Source organism: Pezoporus flaviventris, unplaced genomic scaffold, assembly GCF_033815535.1.
Source record: "Pezoporus flaviventris isolate CSIRO_AGI_PZ_B2104156 unplaced genomic scaffold, CSIRO_AGI_Pfla_v1 ptg000037l, whole genome shotgun sequence".
In the NCBI taxonomy this organism is placed as follows: domain Eukaryota; kingdom Metazoa; phylum Chordata; class Aves; order Psittaciformes; family Psittacidae; genus Pezoporus; species Pezoporus flaviventris.
This window is the reverse complement of record NW_026892585.1, coordinates 11,760,089-11,777,545: the sequence shown is the minus strand read 5'-3', so window position 1 is coordinate 11,777,545 and position 17,457 is coordinate 11,760,089. Positions and strand designations below refer to the sequence as shown.

At 40.5% G+C, this 17,457-nt stretch overlaps 1 protein-coding gene across 1 annotated transcript in view; it reads right to left on the bottom strand.

The window, feature by feature from the left end:
• ITGA9 (integrin subunit alpha 9) overlaps window positions 1-17,457 on the bottom strand; it is a 212,991-nt gene that overhangs the window by 80,123 nt on the left and 115,411 nt on the right. Inside the window, exon 17 of the mRNA XM_061464722.1 lies at window positions 8,651-8,727. Within this exon, the coding sequence (XP_061320706.1) occupies window positions 8,651-8,727 (77 nt within the window). The remainder of the gene's footprint in view (window positions 1-8,650; window positions 8,728-17,457) is intronic.

Genomic DNA, 17,457 nt, shown 5'->3' with positions numbered 1-17,457 from the left:
CTCATGTAAAACCAGCAAGACGATTTACCTGGTGACCTGTGAAGAACCTCAGCTTTTCCAGGTTTTGTAATTGCAGGACGCTACATAAAAAGTTCACATAGCTGCATCACCGAAGGGTATGTGTACAGATACATACACATGCATGGATGCATCAGTCAAGACGCATTCTACAAATGCAAAACAATAGTGCACCTTCTTCAAGTTGAGGTCTGGAAAGCATCGAGAACTTCCACCTCTGGAGGTAGCTCATGTATGATAGTGTTGCCTGAGGTTAAGCTTTTGTTTTGTTAGCCTTGTACTTTGGTTGCTAAAGCAAGGAACAATATGGTAACTTGAAGTATCTTAGGTCTGTAAAACACTCATGTTGAGATGCTCACAAGGAGGGCCAGGTTATACATTAGTTCAGCAATGATTTCAGGTTATATAGAAAAACATCTCTTTAGGGTCTAGTTTAAAAAACAAACAGCAAAATCCTACTCCAGTAGATACAGTCAAGTGACTCCTACAAAACAAAACCAGTATTTAAGAAGTGACAAAACTGGCTTGTACGGTATGCCTGACTGATCATCAGTGGACTGTTACTAGAAAACAGAGATTGGAAATCTACATTCTTGTATGAGATGTGGACTACTGAGGTTTGTTACCACTCATCACTTGATGGCTCCATTACCATCCATATGGGTTCAATCACCACATGTTCAAAAGGAGCAGGACTGCCCACTGCTATCAAACTGCACTTATTTATTTATTTTGGGAGAGATTTATGAAGCTCTGAGTGCAACTAACCAGATGGAAACCAAGACACCTTTTCTTCTTCCCCCTTCACCCTCAACAAGGGAAAACATTCACTTGTTCCTGAAACGATGCTCCCACTGCAAGTTGTTCTACATCCTGATTAATTGTGGGCACTGCTGAGCAGCCCTCAGCCCTTTCCAGAAACTGAAAATCCCATCCTGGATGAGCTACAATAAAGTTTTCCATGCACCTCACAAATGCCGCATTCAATACATTAGCAACTATCTGAAGTTAAAAGATAATTCGAAGTAAAGGTGAATTAGAAATCAGAATTCTGCTTCCTGGATTCATTGAAAAGAATAAATTCCAAACAGGATTACAAATCTACTAACATATATGAAATGGTATAAGCATTTTTCTACTCCATCCTTTACAGTGCACTAAATTACTTTGAAATAACATTAAACAACACTACAATTTATGAAATCACTTAGAACATAGTGTGAAACTTGGTATGACTTTTTGAGAAAACAGAAAGCAATCTTCTCATATCCATTTTTCTCAGTGTTTTGTTGCTCTTTTCTCCCTTGAAATAACTCTTTTGGTAGTTTAAAAGATCACGAGTGAGGACAGCACTGGAGTGTGACCAAGTAACCAGTGGGCAGCACATGACTGCAGTAGGATCAGTCATGGCTCCATATTTGTGTTCTGCAAGTTGGAGATAACCATATTGGTACACACAGCTTTCTACACAGAAAGTCTTGACTGAAAGCTCCAGACCACTTTCCTAGCACTAGAAATGCAAAACCATAGCATTTGCTTGTTTTCCTTTGCTTTTTTGGGGAAAGGGGGGTTCTTCTGTAAAGCAGAAAATTAACTCCATCTGAGCAGCTTCTCTATTTAGGGTAGCCTGCCCAGGGTAAACACAATGTCCAAAACATTTTTGAAAGAAGTGTTTGTTCAATGAAAGATAAAATAAATGAAAACAAATTCTTCATCTGCTATGAATGAAGAGGAAGGGAAAAAACAGATATTATCAGAGCGCGTAATTAAGCTCCAAATGAAAGGATATTGTTTTCCTCATCAGGATTGTTTTGTTAAGATGCACTTCAGGGGCATAAAACCACAATGGGCATTCCATGAAACGTGAGGCCTCTCTGGAAACAAATCCCCGTTGTGTGATCAAAGGAAGATAAGTGCTGAGGCGTGAGCTTGGTCAAATTTATGAAACAGCTTTGCTTCCCACATGAAACCACAAGCTTCCGGCTTCTCTCCATGGGTTTGCAAAAATCTATGATCAGTGAAAACTTTTATTAATGTTTTTCATGTAATTTTACTATATTTATGTGATAGACTCAAAAAGTACTGAACTTTCTGATCAAAGTTTTACGTTATTGCTCCTTCCCTCAGAAGATGCTGTCTTTCTGCACTGTTGCTGCACTAATCTCTGTTCTGTGCCATCATGTCTTGCGCTGGTGAAAAGCAAATTGGACAAAGCTGCCATAACATGTTTTTATCTGCTTTCTGGATTCCTTCAGCTCAGGTTCTCTGATAATTTGACAAGTCAATACAAAACTTCTGAGGTTCCTTTTTCAAATCCAGATGTCTGATGATGTGCCCGGTGAAATAAAGGGTGTTCTTCCACTGATTTTAATAGGCCCATGAACATACTCATCCTTTCACCTATACAGAGCATTTGCACAATAGCCAGTTTTGCAGTTGTATAGCTAGCCACCTAGGTGAAATTATTTATTCTTCACTAATAAATAATAATATGCTTATAAACCTCAGTTGTAAGCTGGAAATGGGAGTGAGGAGAACAGGGTGGCGGAGCACACTCACCCTTGTCTTTTCAGTGAGGGTTAGGTACTTAGGGATTACACCCTAAAACATCCCAACAAATCTTTTACCTGGAAAATATTCTTCTTCAAAAATTACCATTTTGTCCAAATGAAAATATTTCAAACTCAATGAAATTTTTGACTGACTGGGGTTTTATCTATTCTCTGGCTAATTCCAGAGGGACCAGCAGAAGCAGAACTGCACCAAGTCACAAACTTGACCTTTCAATCGGAAAGGGGCATTTCATAAAATTCCTTTCTTTACAAGAGAACTTTTGAAAGCATTGATGCCAATCCCCTCCCCCCCCCCCCCCCCCCCCCAAAAAGAAAAAACAACCCCAAAATCCACAGTTTGAAAAACCTTGAAAATCTCTGCAAAATACACCTGTCACCTCTTTGGCTTTCTATGACTTTTGCTTCCCATTTTACATTTCCAACATCATCTGCTTGCAGCAGTATATATGGGAACCTCAGCTGGTCTGTAGGGGAGGAACATAAATACAAGTCTAACGAACAGCGGCCAATAAGGATGCTCTAAACTAACACATAATAGCAAGCTGCTTATCCCAAACAGCCAAACACACATCCAGAAGCACTCCAAAGGGTGAATAATTCTGGTTCTAATGATGGATGAAGGGTAACCTCATGTCACATAAATATATGGAAGACAGACTTCCTCCTGGAACTTTCCCAGGATCAGCAATATATATTAAAGCATTTTCTGTTGCTGTAATATTTATTATAGCAGTATTTATTATAGCATTTTCTATCCAAGGGGGCTTGTAGTCCTGTGCTTACAACCTGATTTACATACCATGCTCACAGCTTGCGCTGGAATGCAGCAGCTACATGATATGCTGCAACATCATTTTTCTTCTTGCACTGTTTGTTTTCAGTAAAGCTGCTCTATTCATTGCGACACACGGGCTGTCAGTATATTTACACAGCCATACAGGATTTCCTTCCTAGCTGCATCTCTCAGAGAAGCCCCCACCCATTCTGCTCTGGTCTTTTTAGCTGGTTTGTTTATTATAACTGGAAGAAAGTCTGTTTGTTCAAACACCCTCACTGTTACTCAAACGTCTTCTTTATGGTTTTCACTTGGTTCCTGTTACAGCCTAAACAGGACTGACAACTACCACTGTCTCTGCAGAGGGCCGATCAGATAGACAGGCATCAGCTAAGGACCTGAAACCGCATCAGTATATCAGACAAGACATGTATTTCTAGCACCCCTGCTCCCTCAGCACTTTCAGGTTCCTAAAACACCAGAGCCTTTTTTCCCACATAAAGTATCAGAGGACGGGATTAGCAGATTTTAAAGGCTAGGGAGGCATAATCTTCTACAGAACACCTACTTCAGAGTTTCCCCCAGCACATCTTGAGGAAACAGATGTAGTTCACCCTTGAAAAAAATAGCTACGGAGAGGCTCAATGAAAATGTACTATTTGCTACAGAAACCTGATGGAAAAGACATTTGCTGTGCTGAGAAAACAGAGTGAGACACTGAAGTCAAGCATGATACGTAATAAATATATTTTTAATATCAAACATTATGTGAAAATAATAGCTACCAGAACACCCTTTAATTGTGTTTTGCTTTTCAGGACTGGATTGATGGAAAGGAAAACTCGTTTCCTATTGGTGTCCCAAAGCTATGGCCATAAAAATAAAGTTTATTGCAAAATATTCTATTCCTATTTCTCTTATGGGTTCAGGTTGTGTCATTAAACTTACCTGTATGCAATACATAAATACATTCTTTACACTAAGATACTTTCAGTTCTCTTTCTTAAGACATCTTCCCACTCTCCACCTAGCATCACTTCATAGATAGGGCCAGATTTGGCTATCTCCTGTGACAGCTGCAAGATTTAACACTGGAGACTCTTCAAAGGGGAGGTGATGAGTAGTCTCTGTGCTGCCAAAACCTCCAATGTTTGTTCTTTAAGAAAAATGGATTTGAAAGCACTCATGACTGGAAAGATGAAACACCTCCCTTCTGCTCCTTCAATTTCACTTCTACTTATCTAGCCAAGTCCTGAATCCCAGGATGGCAGAGCACACCATCTCAGCACACCTCATACCTGGGCAGCATGAACTGCCTGTGTGAAAAGGTTCTTCCAAATCTCTGGTCTGAACCTGCCAAGCCACACTCCATGATTCTCACCCCTCTTGTCATCTACCCCAAGCAGGAAGAGCTTGGCTCCTTCATCCCACAATACCTTCAGGAAGTTGGGATGGGTTTACGCACAAACTGATACTAATGAAGGTGGATGAACCTTAAAGGGATTCATCTATTAACTGAAAACAAACCTTATTCTTTACAGGATAAATGCATTCTAACTCTTTTTGGTGTTGCGGTTTGTTTTTTTTTTTCTCCAGTACAGCATGTTGAAGATGTCCCTGCTCACAGCAGGGGTTTGGACTAGATGACCTTTGAGGGTCCAGTCCAACCCAAACTATTTTATGATTCTGCTACCCTGGTCTTCAGGTTAAGTCTCTAAGGACACCTTTCACTATTACAGAAGTATTCAAAGAACCACCACATACCACCCCCCACCCATCCAAACCTTTGCAAAAGCTTCCAGATAGAGCTACAACTTTAAGGATTTTTATCATCACCCACTTTCAAGCAGTCCTACTCTACCCTCTTCTCCAGCTTGACAAAGGAGGATTTCAGCTTGCCCAGCAGCACTGTTTCCACACGCAGTGGAAAACTCACATGCAGCAGCACCTCGACAACAGGAAATAATGAGGTAAACCAAATCATATCTGGTCAGAACAGCAGTGAAGTTTCTAACTTACACGTGCAGATTTGCATGGCTTGAGCACTTTGGACAAATAGCCATGTGTTAGGTTGTTGCCTAGACCTTGTGTTAACATCCTGGGCTGTCTATTTGTTATTTATCAAAGTGCAGTGCTCAGAATTTGAGGGCTCAAAATTTGAGGGCACATGCGTAAGTTTTCAGAAGAGAAGGAGATCCCAAGAAAAGCAAAATCAGAGCAGACCTGGTTAGCTTTTGCCAGCACTGGTTGGTTTTCCTGAGAGTCATTTGGTATGTGGGTTTGGCATCCTCGAAGCTGGGTGCAATCATTTAACTGGGTAATTCTAGTGATTCAAATGCATTCCAGGTGAACTCTATATCAGAGTAGCTTGTGCAGTTCTTTAGCTCATAAGAGTGATCTCAGCACATAATTCTCTTGATGATAATATAAACTAACTTCCTACACACATATATGCCCTAACCAGCACACGTTTGAAAGCATCTTATATATAGCAATGAACAAAACTATACCTTACATTATATAGCTCTTTGCACAGCTTTTGGCTCTAATATGCTACAAATTCATGAGAAGTGTGGAAGAACAGCCAGACCAAGTCGGTCCATCTAGCATAGAGTTCTGTATCCAGCTATGTCTAAAAGCAAGAAGCCTATGGAAGAACAAGGCAAGCACAAACTGTTATTTTGCTGACATATTTCTGCACCTTCCAGCATTCATATTTGCCATTTCTCTAACTCTCAGCATTTCCAACATTCCCAACAGTAAAATCAAGAGATTAATCACACACTTCATGAAAGCATACCTCCATGTTCTTTTCATTGCTCTGAATAGTTTAGTATGATTAGTAAACTTTATCATCTTGCTATTAATCTCTTGCAGATTATTTCCCTGATCAACTATGAATATGTTGAAAACCACTGGCCTCAGCAGAAGCACTTGTGGAGTTTTCTCCACCAGGAGGATAAAAGTATTTACACCTTATCCCTGTTGGCTACCTTTTAATTAGATAGTAATGCTCAGGCACCATTCAGGCACCTCAGACCTGGGCAACTTACTTTCTTTGTGAACCTTTGGTGAGAAATCTTAGTAAAAAGTCTTTTGCAAGTCCAGGTAGATGATGTGAACTGGATTACCCTACCCGCATGTCCAGCGACATCTTCAAAGAGCTCCAGCAGCTCTGAGACAGCACTTATTGCTGCCTTCCCATAAACATCCTGTTTATTTTAATCCAATCTGCCTGTGTGCCATTAATTGCATTTTTTCCAGTAAGTCCACCAAATTTAGTTGGATGTAATTATTTATTTAGACAAAGGCATTGCCGCAACCTTGCAAACAATGAAGTCAATTGTTTAGTGCAGATAGTAATCAATGAGTCACCTTTTTTGCTCTTTCTAAAAAAAAAAAAAAAAAGGTGCTTTGTACACAGAGGTAGCATAAACAGGAGGAATGTGGAAAAATGCTGACAGAATTCTGGAGCACGAAACACATGGGGCTGGAAAAATGACCGTATTCTTCAAGACAGACACTTCCCTAGGATCAGAATCCATGGCATGCTTTTGTAGTAATAACAATAACGATAATAATAACAAAAATACTTATTTTCCTTAGATACCTATTCTGCTTTGATTCAAAACTGAAGCCTACACAGCTCTTTAGCTAAAGAAAACCTGTTCTGTGCAGACTTGATAGATTTGACAACATCCTGTTTATCTCAAACAGGACTTCAGAGTGTCACTGGATAAAGAAGATTTAAGAGCACTTCTTCAACATCTTGCTATCCAATGGTAGAAACTGTATTTGAATATCCTAAGCTTCTTTGACAGTTGTGGCTTTTAAATAGCCAAGATCACATAAATAACTGCTATAAACAGTTTAATGCTCCGATCATGAACACAGCTCTTAGTGCTATGATTACTATACACTGCCTGACAAGTTGTTAGGACTTGCCTCTTGCTTGTTATTGATTATTTCTCAACTGCAAGACAAAATCCCTCACTGGCTTCCCTAGTCTGCACAGACAGGTCTCCAGCTCTCAGCAGACTTTGCTCACCACAAAGCTCAAGTGAAAGGTCACGAATCCTGACTAATTGCAGTCAAAGCTTGGACTCGGCAACCTGAGACCTAACCCTGTTCCCCGCCAATCCCCCGAAACATTCCTGTGGACTTCAGTCGTGTCTGGAGAAGTCCATAACTTCTCAGACTTGACTCTGGTTCAGTTTTGTTTCCAAGTACGGTTACGGCATTGCTGTAGGCTTATATAAAATGTGTGTCTCTCTCCTGAGTATTATTTCTTCCTCAATCTTTTTTTTTTTTTCCCTAAAGCAAGGGAGTCTCTTCCCCTCTCTTTCCTGACCTGCGAGCAAAGCATTTCACTGAAAGCATCTCCATCAAACAGCAAAACCTCTGGCACAAGATTAAATAACTTGTGTCAGCACTTCCATCTCTAAAAATGTGCTAAAAATGCTGAGAAAAAAAGGAAACAGAAGTGATGTGTAAAGTTCACCTTTAGCCTCATTTATCCCGAAATTGAATAACTACATCCAGGCAAAACAATAGGCATTTTCTTAGGATCACCAGTCACAAGGGACAGAACACAAACTTCACCTCTGGTCTAGTTGATGAGGTTTTGATGAGAAGAAAGTGAAATGAGACACACACACACAAGTTGCTAACAAGAAGTATCTGACAAAGGAGAGCAGTATTTCAGGACAGTCAGCAAAACTACACGTTGAGAAACAGAAAAAGATAGTTTGCTATGTTCTGAGGATTGGCTGTTTTTAATCTTCCATGTGATAACTTTGCAGGCAGTTTTACTCCTACCATGTCATAAACTAGTATTTTATCATCTGAAAAATTCCATGGTCCATGTCTGTACTCAATTTGAGCATGCATTACATGGTGTGTGAATACTTCCAGGCACGGTGACTCCACCACTGCCCTGGGCAGCCTGTTCCAATGCCTGACCACCCTTTCAGAGAAGACACTGTTCATAATCTCCAGTCTAAACCTCTCCTGGTGCAGCTTGAGACCATTTCCTCTTGGTCTGTCATTTGTTACTTGAGAGCAGAGACCAGCACCTTCCTGGCTCCATCCTCCTTTCAGGTACTTGTAGAGAGTGATAAAGTCCCTCCCCAAGACCTTTCTGCACTAAAGGTGGTATCACTGGTGTCATCCTTGTAGTCTGGATACAAAATCTTTGTATTTTGATTTTTCACTGCCATCTTACATAAAATAAATGGCATACTACCACAGTAAAGGAAAAGAAAAAAGAAGTTCACCTACTCACCTAGAGAGCAGTAATTTACCCTGAAGTTTCAAATCAGCAGCACAGTCATCAGATTGACAGTTCCTCTCGAAAACAGTCTGTAAAACGAGAAAAGAACTATTATAGCTTGAAAAGAGTACGATCAGAATTCAGAGAAGGGACATGTCTGGATGAAATAAAAGAAACACACCAAAACCTGTGATACAGGAATATATGATGTGAGTGTTCAGGAAATTCAAGGGCAGACAAATCTCATCTTTATCAGAAGCGGTTTTATTCTCTTTTAACTGAACAAGACGTCTCACCAGAACCAGACTTTCCCAGAGGTTTTCCTCAATCCATTCCCACTTCTCATCTGACAAGAATTACTGCTTACACAGTATTTCTGGCACTCTCATTTCTCTTCTCAATGCATGTGTATGAAAATGAAACAGCAAATAAGATATTAATGAAACTATTTTTAGTCCTAAGAATTGCAAGTAAGGAAATCATGCACCAAACTTATTCACTAGCCTGTATTAAAGATAGAGAATTAAACTTTGTTTCTTTTTATATAAAATCCCAGACTGGTTTGTGTTGGAAGGGACCTTAAAGCTCACCCAGTTCCAACCCCCTGCCATGGGCAGGGACACCTTCCACTAGAGCAGGTTGCTCCAAGCCCTTGTGTCCAGCCTGGCCTTGAAAACTGCCAGGGATGGGGCAGCCACAGCTTCTCTGGGCACCCTGTACCAGTGCCTCAGCACCCTCACAGGGAAGAACTTCTGTGTGGTAGGAAACATTTTTGCCATTTTGTAAGCAACAGAAAATTGCAAAGATATTATGTACCAGTGAAACCATCAAACAATAGAATCACTGTCAATCTTGTGAACTCTGGTAAAGACTATCATTGAGGGAGTTCAACAGATTGATAAAGCTGGGAACTGTAAAAGGATGACATGACCCCTGGACATGGGCATGCTAATTAAGCAGCAAAAAGAAGGAATACGTGAGAAGTCTATCATCCCACGAAAACCTCTGCAGTAGTTTGTCATAGCTGAAAGAGGCAGCCACCAGTGAGTGAAGGAAGAGGACAGGAACATGTTCCTGAAATCCAAGAAACCCAGATGCTGTCAAGATCATGCTCCTGCTCATAATAACAGAGATCAATACCTTCTGAACACATGACTAGAATTTTCAGACTCATTCTGAGTTGTAATCTCCAGTTTACCAAACATTCGAAGAACAAATACCCAAAACGAGGGTTGCCAACACTGTTCAGCTAGGAAACCTGACTATACACTGATCTCTTCCTTCACTATGAATATTCCTTTCTTTGAGCTTGGTTTCATCACTCTTATTACCAAAGTAAATATATTTCTAACATAAATGCAGATACAGAGCAAATGTGTGCAGGACACACATAATGGTCAGTAGGGTTGGACAGACCTGGGGGGAGGAAGAATAAAAAAAAGATACAGAGTTAATACATTTCTTAAGAGCTCTGCCCAGCCATATCAGAACTAGAGAAAGACTTTAAATCTTAAGCCCAGGCATAGAGATTCCTAGTCCTTGCCTCTTCAGAAAGATTCTGGGCTAAGGAGGCAGATTACTCACCTTTTTCTGTATCGTCAGAGCTCTCCAGAAAGGAGCAGACCCTTATGGAGTTAACTGGTATTGGCTTAGCAGGTATGCTGTAGGTTGTACTGACTTGCAACAAGAAAGATGGGAGGTTGCCATTTGGGGTTAATTTGTTTTGCCCTTTCATGTTCCCACCTTTTGCTGTCTCAGAATTTGAGAAGTGGAAATTGTTGAGGATTTAAACACAAGGGCCGAACTTACCCTTCCTCCCTAATAAAGGCTACCACACCAAAAGACAAGAATAGCCTTGACACAGGAACCAGCATGAGGTATTTCTCTCGAAACATGGCATGTTTCAGATGTATTAGTCTTGAAAGTCCTCAGAATTAATTCTCAGCCACCATAGTAGCTATATATAGGAAATACTGTTTGACCTTCAGAAGAGAAAGAAAAATAAACTGTAAAAATATTCTTGCCTGCCAGTTTCCCTATTTGCATTGCCAAAATCTTGGCAAAGCGAACAGAACGATCAAAGAGATGACCTGCACGTTTCAAAGAATAAAGTACTGTAAGTACGTTTAAGTAACTACCTAAGAATGCTGGAATTTTGTTACTAAATCTACAGTTGCAGTTCTTCAGAAAGAATTAATAAATATCTCATTTTCTAAAACTACTGAGGATGTATCACTTCCAACACATCATGCACTAGGCAGAAGCTACTTTGAAATACTTCGGGAGTATTTCATTATGTCATAGAAACCCAAGTTTCTACACAGCACTGGGATGGGAGAAAGAAATAAGGATTAGGAGTCCCCCAGATCCATAACTGCGTAGAAAAGAACCCTTTGCTTTTCTGGAGAATCTTGAACCTGAACTCATTCAAGTCTGGAAGGAAAAAAGGATTCCCAGCCCAGCCAGCTGAAGGAGCCACCAATGCAGCCACAGTTGGTTCAGCAGCCCACTTCAGTCATAGACTAATGATATCTATGCATGATTTTGCTATTTTCCACTGTTTCTACGGTCCAGATGTTATCATGACTCTGCTCCACCTCCCTTTGCCTGCCACAGCCTCAACCCTGTAGCTTCTCACAGTCAGTGTCCCTCCAATTTATTCTCTGCTCTCTCATGCCTCCCCTTCCCCAGCCTGTTGTTTCTTCTGCCTTTCCAGTTGAATAATTCCTGCCTGTTCAAATCCTTCCTAAAGAATTAAGGAGTAAACAGACTTGAAGTCATCATAACATTTCCTAACTCTGCTTATATATTCTGTTACTGTGCCCTTACTTGGTCTACTTGAGGGCTGTGATTTCTTCGGCTAGAAAATCTACCTAACCCAACACTGCATGTCATTAATGCAGGAGTCCATTCCTGGGATATTCACAGGCCCACAGGCACAGGCTGTAGTATAATCACTAATTTTAAGTCTAAGCAATCTTTAAAGTGGTTTCAGTTTTACAACACCAGTTTTAGGGATTTAGAAAGCTCTTTACATATTAAAAGTGTTGAATGAGGTAATCAATGGGCTGCATGTATTATCCAGAACTAGTAAAAGGGAAGCAGGGCAAAATAAATTCTTTGCACTGTGGAAAAATATCAAGTCAAAAAGCCTACATTAAGATATACTCACTATAATGAGTGAATATACACATCTGCTCACAACTGAATATACAGTAAGGACAGATGTAGAGCCAGCTGATAAGGAAGGGGATATGTCTAGATCTGGGCCTCAAAGCAAGTACTTTTGTGTCCACTCTGCCTCTTGAAGAGAGGGAGTGGATTAAATTCCACGTTCTGTGGTAAAGGCCAGGGGGAAATGTAGAGTCCCCTGCCTCAGAAAGTAGTAGTAGGAGGAATGCTTAGTTCCTGTATCCTAAGGCATTCTAAGCACAAAGCTGCTGAGTACTGGGTGTGAAGACATTCTCCTTTTCCTTCTTGCTCATGGAGGACTGCTAAGGAATGCTGCTAGGAGGTAAAACAAGCAAGAAGGAGCCTGGCTTCTACCTAATGGTCAAAGCTCTCTGCCCAGAGGAAGGTCATATGGGATTTCAAACCTAGCTCGCTAAATTGCTTCACCTTTTTTCAATGGCTATATGCGATTAAATACATCTACGTTTCTGGGAGTAGGAAAGAGAACAGGAAAGAGAGAAAACACAGAAAATAGTGGAAATCATCCAACAAACAAAAAAAGAAAGAATAAAAGTCCCTTCCCAGCTCAACTATTCTGTGATTCACTGCATCAGGCCTTTAACTACTTCCTCACACACCAGTCTATAAAAGTTCCTCTAACTTTACAAACTGTCATATACTTCAACACAAAAAAATCAGGTTATGGAAAATAATCTGGGTTAAGAATATAATATTCCAATCTCTACACTGATTTCCTGCAAATTGCCACCATACCCTGTGGTATGTACAGGGATGGCTTGGTAATTACATCGTGCTAGTAACGCAGACGCTATTCTAGTTAAAGAATGCAGGATAAGGGGACTTGTTAGCCTAATAATTCTTTATTTTTTAGAACTTGATGCTAAATGGCTATTACCATGTTACCTGGTGAAGTTGAGTTCCTGGGTCCTTACTTAGGAACCAAGATATGTGATCCAATTTTGAAAAGTGCTGATCTGTAAGCAAATCTCATTGCCTTTTTTAGGAACTATTTCCTGGTTCATAGCTTTACAAATCGCTTAGCCTAAATATAGATGCAGGAGCCTGATTTTAGACCTTTATTTATTTTGTCCTTAGATTTTAAAGTTGCCTGCAAAATGAAGCTATTACCTACCAATCTATTTACCACAGAAAAAGACGTCATGATTGACCCTGCCCAGAAATCCTATGCTCCACTATACTACTCATAGAAACTGTCCATTCATATATCCTGCTGAGCTAAATGCCAAATGGTTGATTAAAATTCCCACTAGAAAAGCAAATTATGGAAAACTTTACAGGATTTCATCAGATGTGCTGGCTATGAGGAAGACAGATGATTTACACAATACCTCTACCGAGTGGTGGAGCAAACAGATGAGAAAGGCAGGAATATCAGGGGAGTGAGAAACATTTAACAGAATCTTACTTTGAAACCAAAGAACTGTGCTGGTACTGCCTGGTGCAGGGGACCAAGTTTAGCTAGCAAGCTCCTTCAGCTCCATGTAGACTCCATCAGAGAATGTCTTCATGGAAAGAAAAGAGATGCTTGTTTATAGTGCACTAGTGTAAGAAAACAGAAACTGCCCAGTAATAATTATTTTAGTACACTAGTAAGGTTGCAACCATTTAAGTCGAACTTTTCCAGCTGGGGAATGCTACAGGGGAATTAATCCCCTTTATTGAGTGGAAGACTTGCGACCTATGGCTCACGACTAGCACCTTGCCATTTGTCAAGCCCCCTAAGGCCAAATGCAATAATTCCTCCCCTATTCCATCTGCATCCTGCTTTCAATAAGTGTTAAAAACTGGGCCAGAGCACCAAGCTAAAAAGAAGACATGCAAATATAAGAGGAACAGGAACTCTCAAATGAAATCAGCTGTTTAGAAAAGATCAGGCACGAAACCTGTTAGCTATTGAAAGCAAGCATGAACTAATAAACATATGTATTAGTTATTCCTCACAGCAGTGAGTGGATTTAACAATGTAATCTTTTGTCCTTGTATTCTCCTGGGGTGAAGAATTACAATTGGTGGCAATAGAAATACGCCCCCAGCCTTTCAGAGCTCTATTCGATTTCTAGTCTGACTCACTCATTTTTCAGGCTGAGGCAACTTTTTCTCTTTTAAATCATTAACAGTTCAGATTGTCCAAATAGTGTTCTCATTGCACAAGACTTCAGGCCTTATAAATTCATGGAACAATAGATGAGAAAAACCTATTGGGTTAATTGTCCCATCTCCCCATACCATTATAGGATGGATTTCTGCAGCACATCTCTCAATATATTTTGCTGTTGTGTCTTAAATGCCCTTCCATTTATTTGGGATGACTACAGAAGAATTCAATTATATCATCTCAGGAGGGTTCTTTAATGACATTTGAGAACCTTTTCTACCCTAAACCTCCTTATTTCTACTACTAAAAGTAGAACCATGTAAGATGAATCTTTCTCACTCAGGATGCTTTCTTACTTAAACGTTTTAAAAAGAGTCACAACCTTTGTAACTCAGCACACAATTGTATAATTGAAAATACAAAGGCATAATAACAATGACAAATGAAAAACAGATGTGGCAGCTGTTTCATCATCTGGAAATGCAAAAAGAAGTCTTCAAATCATCAGATATGTCATTTATGTCTACTTTTAGCTCATTTAGACCCCCAAGGATACGTGAAAGATCTCTCCTATAATCCACCTGCACCTCTGTGTTTTTGTACTTATGAATGCTACTCTCAACTGCCAGGGGTTTTGTAGCACTGAGGTACTCTGAGCTGAATGAACTAATACTATCATATTATCTCCTCTCAAGATGTTAGGTATTCCAATTAAGCTCTACTGATCCTTCATATAACTGCTGAAAAGATATGAACAGAGCTAATGGACCCTGGCTTCCTGAAGTCTGTCTCTTGTCTCTGTAGCTTTTTAAGACTATTAGCATTTTCTTCTATAGCTCCACACATAAGCAGGAACTCCTCCTTACTTACAATTACAATTCTCCATCCACAGAGTAGTCTGGAAATTAAATGCATGCGGTTACACTGAACTGCAGAAATTACCCAGTAGGATTTTAAGTTAGGGTGAATCAATTCCTTGCTTTGTTTTGCTGGCACGTGCAGCTTTTGCTTTGCCTTTAAACTGTCTTTATCTCAACTCATGGATTTTCTCACTTTTACCCTTCTGGTTCCTTCCCCCATCCCAATGTCGTGGGAGTGAGCAGCTGTATGTGGCTTAGTTGCCAGCTGGGGCACAACCCTATGACCCTAAGACAGGATCACCCTATAGGCTGGCTCTCCCCTAGCACATATGTCAAGAAATGAAGGTCTATATACCTGTATTGGCTATTGTTCTTTAGGAAGCCCATGAGATTAAACCTGGGGATTAAATCATGTCTTGCGCATACTCAGTTACTCTGGTTTTCCTCTACTGTTAAACAGGAATGTGAACAAGTTGAACAATTACTGGTGAAGCCTGTCATTGCATAAGAACAAGCCTACAGAAACATGCATACCATCAGAGGCACTGATTTCCATTCAATTGTACCAGCAGTGTGCATGCTCTGGGTGGGTCCTTCCCAGATTTCCTGGCACAAACTGCTCTCAGGCCCTGCCAGTACAGTACCGGCTCTGACCAAACTTGTCTGGAGCAAAAGACAGACACCACCAAAGGGATGGAAGAGGGAGGAGTGCAAATCATCACTTTCAGCAATCCAACTCCCACCAAACGGAAAACAATGGAAATTAAGCAGGAAGGGTGGCACCCAGTGGATCTCTGCAAGACTAGATGCAGAAGAGAATTTGGGAGCTTGCTCTGCCCAAGTAGGAAATAATTTAGTAGCAAGATGTTTCATGTGGAAAACAGCCATCAGGCTGACTTCTGCAGTCTCCCGAAGACTTCCTGTGTGCCTGGGTTCAAATTTTACGCCTATCCAGCTATGAAAAATATACTCAGTTACTGAGGCTTCAGTGTACCAGTAAGTTAAACTGCCCTGCCCTCCAAGACAGGAGCATCCTAACTCCTGACTCATGCCTGGGAATAGTTTGCAGTAGTTGGCACAGGCCAGAACGGTGCCAAGAGCCATTGCAGCAGCTTACCAGGATAAACGTGTCACTCCAATGCCTAGAAATGCCCTGGGCACAGCTCAATTTGCTGGCAGAGACATGACCTGACTCAAGCACGCACACAGGGAACTCTATTCTGGAGAAGGTATCATTGACAAAATGTAGACCATGCTGTGTGTATGGATACTACATTTCAGCTTGCCCAGATCTTGTAATTGCTTTACCCTCAGTATGAGACTCTCTCTGTGTGTGTGCTTGTTTTGAGATAAAGAATGTAATTATTTTTGCAGCAAGCTGAAAGTCACTAAAGTTGTTCATAAGTCAGCTCCATAAAAATCCTCCTATACTTTCTCATACCCGCCAACTACGTTAACTTATGTGCAAATGCTTAACCAGCTTTTCAGACAAGTTATTTCCAAGAAATAGCTCTCTGCTTAAAAAAGGTGAAGCTTATCCCAGGGATGTGTAGCGTCAGCCACTCAGAGGTGCAGCACTGTACCCAAGTCAGTGGCACAGCTGGGAACAGAATGTCCTGAACACGTTCTGTCTCTTCTTAAAACTCACTGGCAGGTTTATGGCAGACCATTCATGAAGTCCTGAAGACACTGACGCAATTAAATCTACTGAGACTATTATAGCAAAATGGTGTCTCCTTCCACATAACAGCAGGTGATTTTATTACAGTATTTAGAATAGGCAGAATTCTGGCATACCGTATTTCAAGCTCCGAGATACATTACTCGATACTACTAGGAACAAATCCCCACTGTATTTGGCAGGAGATCCCTCTCCTTCTTGGTTGATATGTATTTATACAGTGTGTATACAAAAATAAATGTTATAGTACAAACCACTCACAATGAACCATGCCAAACCAAGTTCTAAATATACATTGATGTCCCTGAAGTAAGAAAACTTACTAGTTTTTTCCAGTGGATGGGGGTAGCAACTGGATTTGGGAGGCAACAAAGAACCTAATGGAAAGTCATCCTCTGAGTGGGAAGCTTTAGAGTTTGTAATACACACTCAAAAAGTAGAATCCTTCCCCCCCACCACCCAATCTCGACCCACCAGAGATTTTCTGTTTGAGCAAAACTGAGCTGGCTAACCACTCACAACTTGGAAAGCTGTAATCTTCCCCACACAACCAGTCCCCACCCAACAATCGTGTAAGTTTCTGAGGCATCCATCAGTAGACACATACACATAACCTTTAAGTATTTGCTTGTGCTACCACAAAAAATTAGACCAAGCTATAGCAACCATAACTTCTTGTAAGCACATTCAAGAACCAAAAAAAATAATTAAGTCCATGAGAAGCTATATGTTACTGTATCCTCTTTTAAATAGTCCCTCAGGCCAGTTTAATTACATTATTACTTCATTCTGAAGTACTAGAGCCTCTTTGCTTACTAAAAGAGGCCAACAGATGAAGTCCCAGAATTGCATGCTTTTTCATTAGGAGACTTCAGTGAAGATCCTTTTGTTCAAAGCAGTCAGATGTTCAAATTATTTCTCACATTCTGATTGTTTCAAGCAAAGTTCATTTAGGAACAGAAGCATGCTC